At 45.5% G+C, this 14,999-nt stretch overlaps 1 protein-coding gene across 1 annotated transcript in view; it reads left to right on the forward strand.

Annotated features, from left to right (window-relative positions):
- Window positions 1–9,748: 9,748 nt before the first annotated feature.
- Window positions 9,749–14,999, forward strand: part of CEP126 (centrosomal protein 126) — a 36,633-nt gene continuing 31,382 nt past the window's right edge. The window contains exons 1-2 of the mRNA XM_056114988.1: window positions 9,749–9,876; window positions 11,876–11,995. Coding sequence (XP_055970963.1) covers window positions 9,749–9,876; window positions 11,876–11,995 — 248 coding nt within the window. The remainder of the gene's footprint in view (window positions 9,877–11,875; window positions 11,996–14,999) is intronic.

The following is a 14,999-nucleotide window of genomic DNA, read 5'->3' on the forward strand; positions in this document are numbered from 1 at the left end:
ATGTTCCACGGAGAAGAATGGGAGGTCCCCCATGGAGATGCTGAGGCCACTCAAGAGCCTTCCCTGCGACAGGCAGGAACAATACACGGCAGGTGAGGTGCTTGCCTTGCGCGCTGCTTGCCTCCCTTCAATCCCAGCATCTGTTTCCCTTATCCCAGGAGTTATCATAGCACAGAGCCAGGAGTAAGCCCTGAGCATAGGTGGGTGTGGCCCAGAAATCCTGAGCTGCGTCCAGGCAGTAAGGGTTAGGGGACTAGCCCTGAATTAGCCTGCTCCTGTGTCCTGACCACCTTTCCCGCCTAGCACACAGGTGTGTCGTGTGTCAGAGACCCACATAATCTCTGTTGACACGCGAGTAAATGAATGACAAACATCTTCCAATGTCCAAATAGGGAAAGATTTGGAGTTGAGATTTGCCAGCACAGTGCTAGATACCAGACATCTCTCTTTGGAAGATCAACTCTCCAGTCCCTGCCTTGCTCAACCGAGGTCTCGCTCATGCATCTGACACAGGAGCTCATGTTTCCACACCATCCACCGTGAATAAAGGCACATGGACTCACTCCTAGCTGGCCTTGGCACAGGCCCTCTGTTCCCCTCTGCTTCCCTGAGTTCGCACATCTCAGGAGGTACCAGGGAGCGGCACCGCTCACTGAATCCCTTCACCAGCGTAGCCCTTCTGGTTGCTTCTAACCAATATGGTCACCTGCCCTCCTAAGACTAGTCACATCATGACCCCCCCACACACACACACCTCTCATCCTTTCCTCCCAAAGCATAACAATTGGAGAATCTTTCCTCAAGAACTTCAACAAGCATCTGACTCTCTGTTTCTTTCTCTGAAGCCCTTCTATGGATTAGTGTTAGTCTCTGGCTCCCCGGCCATTCCCTGGGCCCCATTACGGTTGTTTGTCAGTCCTTGAACCTTCAGAAAGATCTCCCACTTGCTCAGAAAATACACAAGAATCACAAGAGAGTCCTGGGAGGGTCCTGGGGCAGGACCTTGCTGAAGCTCCCAAGAGCGTTTGAACTTTTCCATCAATCGGGCCAGGGAGTGAAAGAGAGGTGGCATGTCTGAGGGATGTGCAGATGAGCAAGGGAGGAGCGTCATGGCCAGGCAGAGAGATAAGGAGGCCCTGGGGACGCAGCCCTCACTGGCACCTCAGAGTCCCGGGCGGGAGCCATAACAGCCAGTTTCCTCCTCAGTTGCTAGGAAAGCCGGAGGAGGAATGACAAATAGTCCCCGAGACGCAAGGCTGGAAGGAGCTGACTAGACTCTGCTCTGGGCAGGAAGAAGACAGCACAGTCTCCGTAGAAACAACCCAGCAGTATAAAAGCAGAAAGTAGTCTCTGCACAATGGAATACTACGCAGTTGTCAGGAAACATGAAGTCATGAACTTTGCTTATAAATGCATGGACCTGGAGAGCACCATGCTGAGTGAAATGACTCAGAAGGAGAGGGACAGACATAGAATGATTGACTCACTTGTGGGATGTAAAAGAACATAGTATGAGACTAATACCCAAGGACTGTAGAAATAAGAGTCAAGAGGATGGAGGATTGGTCCACAGTTGGAAGCCTGTCTCAGGTTCTGGGAGAGGGCGGTTGGCATAGAGAAGGGACCACTGTGACAAGGATAGTTGGAAATGATCACTCTGGATAAGAACTGTGTGCTGAAAGTAGGTAAAGAAACAAACATGATAACCTCTCAGTACCTGTATTGCAAACCATAGTTCCCAAAAGGCGAGAGAGAGAGAGAGAGAGAGAGAGAGAGAGAGAGAGAGAGAGAGAGAGAGAGAGGAAAGTGCCTGCCATAGAGGCATGCTGTGGGGAGGTGTGGGGAGCAGGAAAGAAACTGGGGGGATATTGGTGGTGGTAAATGTACACTGATGGAGGGATGGATGTTGGAGCACTGTATGACTAAAACCCGACCATGAACAGCTTTGTACTTTCATATCTCATGGTGACTCAATTTAAATAAATAAACAAACAAATAGAAAGCAGCCAGAGTGGCTGAGGTCTAACCCACACTCTTGGTGCTACATGTCATTCTCGCTTTGACTCGAGCCTGTCTGGAGCACTGTGGGCAGGAGGGCTGAGGTTTAGCCCCGGAAGGGTCTAGAAACCTGCGTGGCCCCCAGTTCTCGGGGTGGTGGGTGGGGGGTGGGAAATGAGACAACAACGTCTCCAGCAGTGTCTTCCAGGCCTTTCTGTTAGATTTTGCCCTGTCTCAGCATGATCTCCCTACCGGCGAACTGACACCCGAATTGCCACACAGGGGAAGAAATTGCCTGAATTGCCACACAGGGGTAGTCCTCTCATCACTCCCAGCTTTACACTGGCCAGAAAGGAAAATCAGAAACAAAGATCCAGGGCTAGGGTTAGTGTGAAGGCCTTCTGAGAAATGACCCCACTTTCCTCCCCGGCCCAGAGTCTGGGCACAGCCAAGCCTTCCCCCAACAGAGGATTCACACCTGCCCTGGGGCGGGTGTGTTGGTGCTGCTGAAGCCCTTGTGGTCCTGTTCCTGGTCCTCACTCCTACATCCCCACGGCCTATCTCCGGGCCCTGCTCCGTGAGTTTGTGTTTCTCAGGATCATCTCCTGATGGCTTTGAAAACTGTAACTTCTCTTTCGGACTGGAGCAATAGCACAGTGGATAGCATGTTTGCCTTGCATGCAGCTGACCTGGCCGACCCAAATTCAATTCCTCCGCCCCACTCGGAAAGCCCAGCAAGCTACCGAGAGTATCTCGCCTCCATGGCAAAGCCTGGCAAGCTACCCGTGATGTATTCAATATGCCAAACACAGTAACAACAAGTCTCACTATGGAGATGTTACTGGGCCCGCTCCAGCAAATCGATGAATAACGGGAGGACCGTGATCATGAACTTTCTCTTTTATTTTTTTTTTAATTTTTATTAGTGAAACACCATAAGGTACAGTTGTAGACTTACAAATTTTTGTGCTTGGGTTTCAATTATACAATAATCGAGTACCCATCCCTCCACCAGTGTTGATTTTCCACCACAACTGATCCCAGTATCCCTCCCACCCCCCATCCCCCCATCCCACCCTACCTCTGTGGCAAGGCATTCCCTTTTGTTCTCTCCGTTTGGGTGCTGTGGTTTGCAAACGAGGCATTGAGTGGCAATCATGTTTGGTCTATAGTCTACTTACAGTATGCATCTCCCATCCTGGGAAGATCCTCCTAACACCCTTTATTTGGTGCTCCCTTCTCTATCTGAGCTGCCTTTTCCCCTAGCATGTGCGCCTGGCCTCCAAACCATGGAGTGAACCTCCTGGTACTTATCTCGGCTTTTCTTGGGTGTTAGTCTCCTATTTTAGAAAGCTGTAATTTCTCTTTAGCCTACTTCTAAGTACAGAGCTTTTAAAACTATTTAAGAATGTTAACCCCGGGGGCCGGAGCGATAGCATAGCGGGTAGGGCGTTTGCCTTGCATGCAGCTGACGTGGGTTCGATCCCCGGCATCCCATATGGTCCCCCAAGCACCGCCAGGAGTAATTCCTGAGTGCAGAGCCAGGAATAACCCCTGAGCATCGCTGGGTGTGACCCAAAAAACAAACAAACAAAAAAGAATGTTAACCCTGATGCCTGAGAGACAGTACTGAGGCTAAAGCGCTTGCCTTGCAGCTCCAGTTCAACCCCCAAGTCCACCAGGAGTGACACCCGAGCACTGGCGCATGTGTCCCCTCCCCCAACACCCAGGAAAGCCATGATGAGGCAACACAATAAACAGATTTGACAACTCATGTGGGCTTTGCTTTTTTTCAAACACTGAACACAGTGATTTTGACTTTTTGTTTGTTTTTGCTCTCCTGGGGCTTACTCCTGGCTCCGTGCTCCGGGATCACTCCTAGAAGGGCTCAGGGGACAAAACCGAACTCCTGTCCACTACGCAGTTTCACCATCCTCTCATTCCTCCTCTCTGGTATACAGCTGAATCATAGCAGTGCTGAGAGAGTGTGGCAGAGTCATGAATTTCTTTACAAATTAACTTGTTTAATCAAAGTGCTGACTAAGTGCATGTGTGTGTGTGTGTGTGTGTGTGTGTGTGTGTGTGTGTGTGGTAGCTCCTGTCTCCCAAAGGCTGGACCGGAAAGCTGATGTGCAGGTTGCTGTTTGCCAGTGACTGGGGTTTGATCTCAGCAGGCATTCAGGGTGCCTCTGTGTGCTGGGAAGCATGTCTCCAGACGGTCCTAATTCCAAGGAGCCTGTTAATGAGCTCTGGGGGAGTCAGAGCTATCCACTACATGCCACACTTGTGACCAAGAGACGCAGACGGTGTGGAGAAAGGTAGGGAAACCTTGCCACCAAAGAGGGAGTGAGGCATCCACGTGCCACAAGTCAGAAGCCTTCCCTTTCCACAGCTGCTCAGGGCATTTTTCCATCTGTAGGTGAAGCAGTTCAGGTAATTTTAAAATTATTTCCACCTAACTTTTAACTTTTTGACATTTTGTCAGCAGGTATCTAAAAATGTTAATTGCTCTAAAAAGAGAGAATGGTTGTATTAGAAAAATGTTTTATTGAATAATAAAGAGTACTAAGGTATAATATCATTATAAACTGTTCTACACAAATGCACAGAAAAGACATATACCTATAATTTTCATGTTACATAATATATGTACAAATAATATTTCAATTATCCTGTCCCTACATGATTACTAATAGAATGTTGCTCTAGAAATGCTAGATGGAACTACTAAGGAGAGACATAAAGTTATTTTATTCAGCTTCAGAATGGGTCAGCTTCTTTATCTCACATCTTAGCGAATGGTCTTGACATGTTGGATATTTTCAATTATGCCTATTCTTTTCCATTTGCAGGGGGAATCATATACCACGTGTTCAAATATTTATTTACTAGGATTTTTGGTGCTCATTTTTAAGATTTATAGGGCAGTTTTCTCAGAAATCCAACTTCTGAGGATTATTATAATACATTTTAGTATAGACACAGCTAAATTCATGTTAATTTCTGCCTTGGTTCTTTGGCTTTTCATATTTTATGTTCTAACTCAAAATATTTCAGATATGTTAAAAATACTTTGTACAAGTGGGAAGAACTCTGACGCTTTCTTTTCTTCTAACTAAAGATTACTAATTAAATGTAGAGAGGGACCCATAATACACTTACAGAAAATTTTGCTATTTTCAGCAGATCCAGAAGAATCTCTAAGCTACCACAGCTTTGGAATAGCCAAAAACATTTTCTTCTTTGTGAAATTATACATCGTCTAAGTTGAAGTTTGCTTGATAGCTAGTAATATTCTTTCAGATTGTTAGATAATATTAACTGATGATCTCTGAAATATACTGACCTGTCCAGGAAAATCTTAAGGAATGAAAACCAAGTATAGACAGCACGAAACACTAAAGGTCTCACCATGTGACTGAACTGGTCTGTGACCTAGCTGTTCTCTAAATTCTTCTGCAGTCAAAAGAACTTCATTCATGAATTCATTTAACTTAAACATTTAAACAAATTTGTATTTGAACACACTTCCTCTAGCTGAATGCTATAACCGCCATCTTTAAGCCTTAAATACTGCACTGAAATATATAACAAAGCCCATTACCCCCTCACTTTTTATATGTTTTTGCCACGTCCTTTGGCAAACCAGGTTTGACCCCTTACTGTGGCTCTAGGTTTGGTTCTTGCTGCCCTACTCCCTTGGTCTGGGACTTTGAGCATCATTACTGGACCTTGCGGTAGCTTAATAACTTGTAGAATGGTGATTGCTTTGTGGAATTAGTGATTTAACGTATCATAAGCACTAAGCCTATGCATGTGTAACAGCAGGAACCCAAATGTTAGATGGTGTCCCCACCATCCTCACCACCATAACCGCCATCCTCACCATCATCATCATATCATCAATTTACCTGAGCCATGTCATTCTAATATTGCTGGTGCTATTGATGACCTTTCAATCTTTATTAAAAGTCGATGAGTATAAGGATAGCCTTTCAGCATCTGTATTGCAAACCATAATGCTCAAAATGAAAGAGAAAGACAGAGACAGGGAGTGAGAGAGAGAGAGAGAGAGAGAGACAGAGAGAGAGAGAAAGGTGAGGGGGTTCCTGCAATAGAGACATAGAGACAGGTTAGGTAGGGGAGGAGTTGGGGAGGTGAAAGGGATACTGGGGACATTGGTGCTGGGAGATTACAGTGGTGAAGGGATGGGTGTTGGAACATTGTATGACTGAAACCCAGTCATGAACAGCTTTGTAATGCTCTATCTCATGGCAATCCAAGTAAAAAATAAATTAATTAAAAGTTCATGAGTATATATATTTAAAGCTAAATTTCTAGGTGAAGCTTTATTAAATTGAAATGAATGTGGAAAAACTTTAAAATTTCAAATCAGCCAGATCCTAAAATTCTTTGTTCCTTTACAGCTTACTCAAAATAAAAGCAACACATTCTTATTTGAGCAGAAAATTACCTCAATAAAAATGGAGGTAAAACTAACTTCTGCCAAGGGAAAGCTCCACACCTGTTCCTCAAGACCGTCTCTGGGCTCACAGTTTATAACATTCCAAGAGGTAAGTTACATGAGAGTTGTGAGTTTTCCTCCTAAACTAAGTATCACTGTCATTTCTAAGACCTTGGTGAAATTGGCATGTCATGTGTAACGTGTGAAGCCCCGTTTTGTGGGCTTGGAGGCAGGAGCAAAGACTATTCCAAGGCCTCACAGACGTGAACCTGTGTGTTACCTCTGACTGTGAAGCTTCTTATGCCTTCCACCCGCTTCCAGACCCCTTAGCAAATAACAGTCCCTTCTTCCAGCTCCAAATCTGAGACTAATATTTGTTACTTCTTTTTTTAACTCGTTTGCCACATCTATTCTGCAGCACATCTGATTTGCTCCCATGTTGAACACTTGTTGTCACTCCCATTACTATTATCCTCTTGTTCTCTGTTATCTTATTATTCTTACCTCTGATTCTCTGATATTCTCTGTTATCTCTTCCTTAACTACTAAAACATTCAAAGTAGCCCCATTGTTTCAAGCCTGAGCACCATCATCTACTTCCACCCAATAGATGATAAAGTGACTCTCTCTAAAAGCTAAATTAGATATTACTCTCCCACTCAAGATTTCCCAATGGCTTCTCTCCACTCAAGCTGGATTTTTGTATTCCTTCTTTTTATATTGGGATGTCCCCATAGAATCTGAAGTATTCTTCCAGCCTCCTGCTCTGGAATCCTTGCCCTTCACTCTGACCAAGACACAGACTCTTGTTGTTCTTTGGACATAGTCAGTGTAGCTCTGCCTGGACCGTAAATCTACCCAAGAGGTAGCAGAATGGCCACCTCTTCTGATGTTCACAGTTCTGCCCTGGTTTGCCCTCGTCAGAGCTTCCTCTGACTGAGCTCCCCAGTGAAAATAGAACCGACCTCTCTGCTACTTATTTTCCATATTACTTTTCACTGCCTAGTATCATCTTTAAAAATTGTTTTAATTTTGTAAAATACAGTTTTCATGTGCTTAGGGCTTTGAAATGTTTTTCACTAGTATATCCCCAGAACCCAGAAAGTGCTTGTGACAGAGTGAATGCTCCATCTGTTATTTCACATAAAATATATATTGATAATTTTATGGTTCTGAAGTATAAATCAAGCCTTATACCCTTGAAGTTTCTTTGATATTTATAAAATATTCATCATATAAAATATTTAAAAACACTTTTTTTTTTTGCTTTTCGGGTCACACCTGGCGATGCTCAGGGGTTACTCCTGGCTTTGCACTCAGGAATCACTCCTGGCAGTGCTCAAGGGACCATATGGGATGCTGGGAATCAAACCTGGGTTGGCTGTGTGCAAGGCAAACGTCCTACCCACTGTGCTATCACTCCAGGCCCTACTTTGATATTTTAGCATTATATTTTACTATTTGAATTATACTTTCCTGTCAGGAGGTAAAATTATAAATGCCTCAAATTTTGTTATGCAAATGCCTAAACTTAAGGTCTTTTTCAAGAATCTTAGACTATATAACTTTTTAAATATAAATAGCTAAGCAATATTTTAAGGGAATGATTATAGGTTAAAATATAGGTCCTCATTTAAAAAGCAAAGCTGGAATATTGTTTAAAATTCCTCTTCTTCATGGTTATCATCGTAAAGCAGCATTGAATGAAGAATGATTATATGAGCAAGAATTCGTAGGCAACTGAGAAACCAGTCCTGTTCTGTAATGCTTATTTATCTCGTGGTAAAACAAAACAGTGCCTTGGAGTTACAAGATATTAAACTAAAACAGTGGCTAAAGTTTGACTTCAGGAAGAATGAACTTTCTAAGGGTTCTAACAGCAACCACAGTCTTCCCATTTTCATTTGTTCTTTTGAATATTTTGCTCAATTTGGCCCTGGACTTGTGACCTTAGCATTGAGAATAGAATCCAGATCATGCCTATAGCTGGACCAGTTTAAAACTTGCCAGGGAGGTGGGAGTGGTAGTACAGGAGAGGGCTCTTGCCTTGCACTGGGGGCCAGGAGTGATCTCTGAGAACAGAACCAGAGTAAAGCCTGAGCACCACCAGGTGTGGCACAAAAATAAATAAAACCTGCCCGCATGGCAAATGTTCCTAGTGTACACAAGTGTAAGCCTTCATGGGCCATTATTATATATTCTGTCTTCCCAAGGGTTCGTGTATCTTGTTTCAGATCAGAAACTGAATTTGTTGTGGCACTTTAAAACCTGTCACTCCAGCACCTTGCAACTGAATTACTGCTTCCAGCTTCACAAAAATAAATAAATAAATTGATAATAATAATAATAATAACCTTTGAATAGCTTCCACTGGGAAACTTTCATTATTTGAACTCTAAAGCTGAACAAATCAACTTAAAAAGCCAAAGAATGGTGAGTGATTTTTTTTTTCCTGTACATTCTGCTTTCATTCAGTCTGGGAGTGTTTAACACCACACACACACACACACACACACACAGGCTGAAAACAACTTAGATGCATTTTCACAGTGAAAATCCAGCCGGAAGTTCCAGTTGGGTTTTGCATTTTCGGTGGCTGAGCCCTGAGAGCGGAGGGCCCAGCCGCGCCGAGCCAGCCCCCGGAGCCGTCTCCCCCGGGCGCTCCCTTCCCCGCGACCGGCGCTTCTTGGTTTGCAGGACTGGGCGGCTGGACGGCGTGCGCTGGGCGAGAGGCGCCAGGGAAGAAAATACGCCTCCCCGAATCTTGGTTTGCACCTCACCCAGACGCTGTGTGCGCCAGGAGGACACACCCCTCACGCCAGGGCGCTGCCAGGAGCAGCTCCGAGTGGGGCTCGGCCCCAGCCGGGTCTCAGGACCCGCACCTGAATGCGTGGACTCAACATCTCCCTCCAGGTGAAACCCGGACGTCAGAACCGAGCCGCGAGTCCCAGCGGAGCCGGGTCCCCATTCGCCAGCCGCCCGCCTAGGGGGCGGGATCGGCGTGAGGCGCCTCCCATTGGCTGAGGTGGAACCAGTCCCCGCCCATCTCCGCCCCGCTCCGCCCGACCCCGCCCCGCCCCGCCCAGTTCCCGTTGCCAAGGACGCCGCGTCGGTTGCCGCCAAGATGGCGGCGGCGGCGTCCGGGCCGCCCGCTGCGCCGCTACTCCGCGAGGTCGCCGCCGCCGCCCCGGTACCCGGCGTCGCTGCGCGGGCGCCCGAGCAGTCGCGGCGCAGCCCTCAGCGTCCCTGACGCGGGCGGGCATGAGGGCGGCGCGGCGCTGAGCGATGCTGGCGGGGAGGCCGGGGGCGCGCAGCGCGGGGGCCGAGCTGCCCACGGAGCCGGCGGGGCGCGGCCGCGCCGCCCTGGTCCCGCGCTGGGCCGCCCGCCACCGCCCGGCCGGGGGCGCCCAGCTGTATCCTTGGCAGAGGAGCGCGGCCGGGGGCCGTGGGGAGGACACCCGGGGAGCGGGCGCCGCCGGCTTAACGTCGCCGGGAGAACTCCGAGGGCGAAGCCGCTGCTCGATCATCACCTTTTCTTTGGGGGATGGGGGGGAGGGTGGCTCCCGAGCGCTCTCCGGGTGCCCCGGGGGCAGTCTCCGTGGGCCGAGAGTTCTGTCTTAGGGCCCACGGGTGCCGTGCAGCCCCCCACCTGGCCACCTCGGTGTTGCCGGGGCCCCAGGGCTGCACCCGGCAATGCTTGGGGTGCCGGGAGCGAACCCCGGTGGGCGCGCATCCCGCTGCGTAGGGGGCTTGCAGAGCTACACCCGGCAATGCTTGGGGTGCACGGACCGAACCCCGCTGTGGGCGCGTCTCCCGCTGCGTAGGGGCCGCACCGGGGCTGCACCCGGCAGTGCTTGGGGTGCAGGGACCGAATCCCCTGGTGGGCGCGTCTCCCGCTGCGCAAGGGGGTCTTGCAGGAGCGGGGCTGCAGAGCTGCACCCGGCAGTGCTTGGGGCTCCCCGCGGCGCAGAGCGCGTTCCTGGTTCGCAACCCCTTCGCCTGCACCTGGCGAGGATTAAGGGAAGCCCGGGCCTAAACGGTTCCCAGATGCTCCAGGAACAGACTAGGAGGAGGAGGATAGGCGTGAACTAACTGTAGTCAGCTTTCCCCCGATCCGGGCGCCCTTCTTACTCCCTTGGGTGACTTCTTAGAGGGAGAACCTGCAGCGAAATCTTCTAGTTCTTTCCCATGTGTTTATAGTTGACCTGGGTCACTTCGGCTTCTGCCGGTTTTGCTGCTGCTCCAGATGTCCTCGAAGAGACCTCATGGGGCATAAATAGGCCTGTGTTCTGTACGGGTTTGATTCAGTGTCCTTGACGTTGGTTCTTGGATGTTGAACTGTTGACACTGACCCGAAAACTAGGGTAACAGTTCAAAGAGCGCAGTGATAAACTGTCTCTCCATCCTTATTATGAATGGAACAGTCATGACTTTTTGACTTATGTTATATAAACATTGGTAAAAGGTAAAGGTAAAGGTAAAGGCCCTCCCGTTGATCGTCGATTTGCTCGAGCGGGCCCAGTAACGTCTGCATTGGAGACTTTGTTGTTACTGTGTCTGGCATATCCAATACTCTCGGTAGCTTGCCGGGCTCTCCGAGAGGGGCGGAGGAATCGAACTCTGGTTGGCCTTGGCCGCTTGTAAGGCGAACGCCCTACCCGCTGTGCTATCACTCCAGCATTGGTAAAACATCAAATATTTCTAAATAGATTTCCATTTCTACACACTTGATCTTAGCCAAAAGGGGGCTGGAGCGATAACACAGCAGGTAGGAGGTTTGCCTTGCACGCAGCTGACCCGGGTTCGGTTCCTCCGTCTTTCTCGAAGAACTCGGAAAGCTACCGAGAGTATCCCACCCGCTGCGCAGAGCCTGGCAAGCTCCTCATGGCATATTCAATATGCCAAGAACAGTAACAAGTCTCACAATGGAGACGTTACTAGTGCCCGCTCAAGCAAATTGATGAACAACGGGAGGACAGTGCTGCAGTGCTACAGATTTCCATTTCAAACGAACAAACAAGTACTGCTGAGTGGGACCCAAAGACAGACCCAAAAATTAGGGCAAATTATGAAATGTTTCTTATATTGGACTAGGAAATTTAGTATTTATGATTGGAGGAATAGGGACAAAAAGACTGAAATTCATAGTTGACTGAAAGTTCATACATAAATTAAAAGGTATGTAGGCAGTGTTGATACACAATATCTGAAAGTAATTTTTCTTATGGGAAAACAAATCTTCAGTTCAAATATCAAGTTAAAAAATTTGGGTAAAACATTTGCTGATCATATACTAATGTCCGCACATACTAATTGGACAAAATATATTATGGATATGAAACTGTTGTATTTATTGAGCTGCTTGTCCATGAAAGATGTAAACCATCGTCCTTAACATTCATGCTGTATTAGAGATATGAAAATACATCTGGAGAAAAATTTAGAGGAGGAACGCCAAATATTACTCCAGCAACAAAAAATATGTCGCAGTCGAGCACGTAGATACTTTGTGGAGTCAAACCGGCGAAAAAAGTGAGTATACGTCACTCAGGAATGTCAAAATTTAAGTCATAAATTAGCGGTGTCTCTGCTTTGTAGCACTTAATGAACCCATCTCATGACAGTGCTTTGTAAACACTGACCAAGACTTTGGTAGCTTTGAAAAATCAGTGTTTTTCTGCTTGAGGCACTAAGAATAGCACTTGTGCAGTTTCACTGACTAGAAAAGACCATCACAGCTGATCCAGTATCTTCTTTAGGATTTATTAAAATGACTAGTCTAAGGGCTAGGAATGTAGCTCAGCTGTCGAACACGTGCTTTGCCTATGCGAGAGACCCTGGTTGGAACCTTGCCACCCTCCCCAGATCTCTGAACTACTCAAGCTTTGTGTTATGTATTATTTCATATAATGAAGGGGAAGATTATAATTAGTCTAGAATGGGGTTTATTTTGATGTTACTATTCACTACTATATAATTATTTTTTATATGTACTACCCTCATCTGATCTGAAAATGGGAAAACCTTGAATAATGGTGGAAAGTGATTAAAAGATTTTATAAATGACTGCATTTTTAAAAAGCCTTCAAATTAAACTAGAAATAAGGTTAAAATACAGATCATTTAATCCCTGCTTAACATTTTACAAGTTCTGAATTTATAGATATTTTTCTTTAATATGAATTTTTTATTGTTGTTTTTGCTACCTTGTCCATATTTCTACAACACACGAATAGCAGAAAATCCCTAGAGTTTATTAACAACATCATTGGGCATATGTTGAAAATCCCACATGGGGAATACAAAATTGTTTACCTGTAATTCTTTTCTGGCACTTTATTTCCCTTTAAATTAACTCTTCCGTTGGCTAGTATAGTGAAAATTATTTAAGAAACTTTGTTTTTCACTTGTATTTTTCTGCGTTCTTTTCTCCTCTTTGCTTCTAAGCCTATAAAAGGTGTTCAGTAAAGATTAATACTTACATGTTGAAAGGGTCATAGTCTTTGCAGTCAGTGTTATAGGTTTAAATCCTAGCTCATGAGTTAAAGCATATTATTATTTCATTTCTTTGAGCCTAGGTGTCTCATATTGGAATTAGAAGCATCTACTTCAATGGATTATTATGTTATAACAAAGGTAATACTAGGAATAACTGAGAACACATGTATAAGTTTATGTGAGAGTATGAAACATAGTACTACTCAGTAACTTGCTTGATAAATTACTGTTTGCCAATCATATTTTCTCGTAAGTGTTTGGCTCTGTGAGATAGTAAGGTTGTTAAGGAATTTGATTCATAAATTTCCTACCTGTCTTATCAGAATTCACATATAGAAAATACAAAAGAAATTGTGATTTAAAATTCTAAGAGGCCGAGGCTGAAGAGATAGTACAGAGCGAAAGGCACTTACACCCCCTATATTTCCCCGAGCCCCATCAAGAGTGATCCCTGAGCACAGAGCCGGGAGTAAGGCCTGAGTACCACCTAGTGTGGCTCAAAATTGAAAAAAAAAACATAATTTTACAAGACAAGAATGGGGAAATAGCACAAAGAGCTAGAGGTGTGGGATTTCCCAGTTGGATCCCACCTCACCATCTCCCAAGCACTTCCAGGAGTGGTCCCACTGCTGGATCTGACCCCCAAACAATTAAAAGCCTAGCCACTGAATACCAATGGCTATGCTATCTAAAGAAAAGGGTTATTTTTATTTTGTCTGTTTAAGCTTTAGGAATGACAGTAATCTGATTTATGAGGCTTGATAAATTTAGTAAGATTTTAAGAACCAAAGATATCTGATGATTTTAAAACTTAATATAATGTAAGCATCTAGACTTAAAAGTTCAAACAGATTTCTGCATAGGTAACAATAAGAGGGAGAAAAGGAGAGAATGAGGGAAATTGCCCAATGAAGATTAAAGGGAGAAACAATTTTCAAAGACTCACTAAAACCTGTGACTCTGGAATTATCTTTTGAAACCTGAAATGTATTTAAAAGATAATTTAAATGACGTAAAGACAGGGGAAAGTACCTCAAGAACAATAGAATATTCTTGAACATGAAGTATGGGCTAATTGCATTACCAATTTGTGAGAACAGTGATGTTTGGAATTCCCTATGAAGCAAGAAAAATATACTCTATGATAGGAATGGGTGAAATAAAAAATAGTGGCAAGTGAGTGAGGGTATTGAAACTGGGTCATTCGTACCACTGATGGAGATAGGCCCTCTGAGCACCTACTTGGCAACTTGTTGCATTTTGAGAGGGTGGAGTGCTCAGAGTCTCCCCCTTAGCCCCTTCGTGTGCTCAAGTTACTCCTGCTGGTGCTCAGGAGACCATAGGCAGTGCCAGGGCATCAGACAAGGGCAGGTCACATGCACAGTAAGCACCCAGCCCTTAGACTACCTCTCTGGCCCTTGAAGATTTCTTCAAACACTAGACATATACCCACAGTATGACCCCACTGCATGAAACTGTGCCGATTGTTTATCTCCATAAAATAAAACTGAAATTCACAAAAACCTGTGCATGAATATTTTTTATGTTATACTCATAGTAACCTGAAATTGAAAATTCGCCAGATATTTTCCACTAAGTGAATGATTAAATGGGTTCCAGTGCAGCTAGATAGCTAGCAGCAATGGAGAAAGATTTTTCCTTGCTCTATTTTTTAATTTTTATTTTACTTATTTGGGGGTGTTTTGGACCTCATACAATTGTGCTCAGGGCTTTCTCTAGCTCTGTGCTTACGAATCACTTTGGGCAGTGCTGGGGGACGTGATGAGCTGGCCATTAAAGCAGGATATGCTTCCTACAGAACTAGTGTCTTAACCCTCTGTTCTCTCTCCTGTTCCATCTTATTTTATTTTTATTATCATACTTTAAGTTGTACACTAGTGTTAAAGTTTCTGGTACTGATGCACGAAATTACTGTATACCCCCAGTGTGCCAGTTTCACTTCTTGTGTGATGGGTCACCCCTGCCCTGCTCAGCATACACGGTAGTCTTGGGAACCACCATGGCTACACTTGGCGTA

Source organism: Sorex fumeus, unplaced genomic scaffold (genome assembly GCF_029834395.1).
Source record: "Sorex fumeus unplaced genomic scaffold, SorFum_2.1 ptg000028l, whole genome shotgun sequence".
Classification (NCBI taxonomy): domain Eukaryota; kingdom Metazoa; phylum Chordata; class Mammalia; order Eulipotyphla; family Soricidae; genus Sorex; species Sorex fumeus.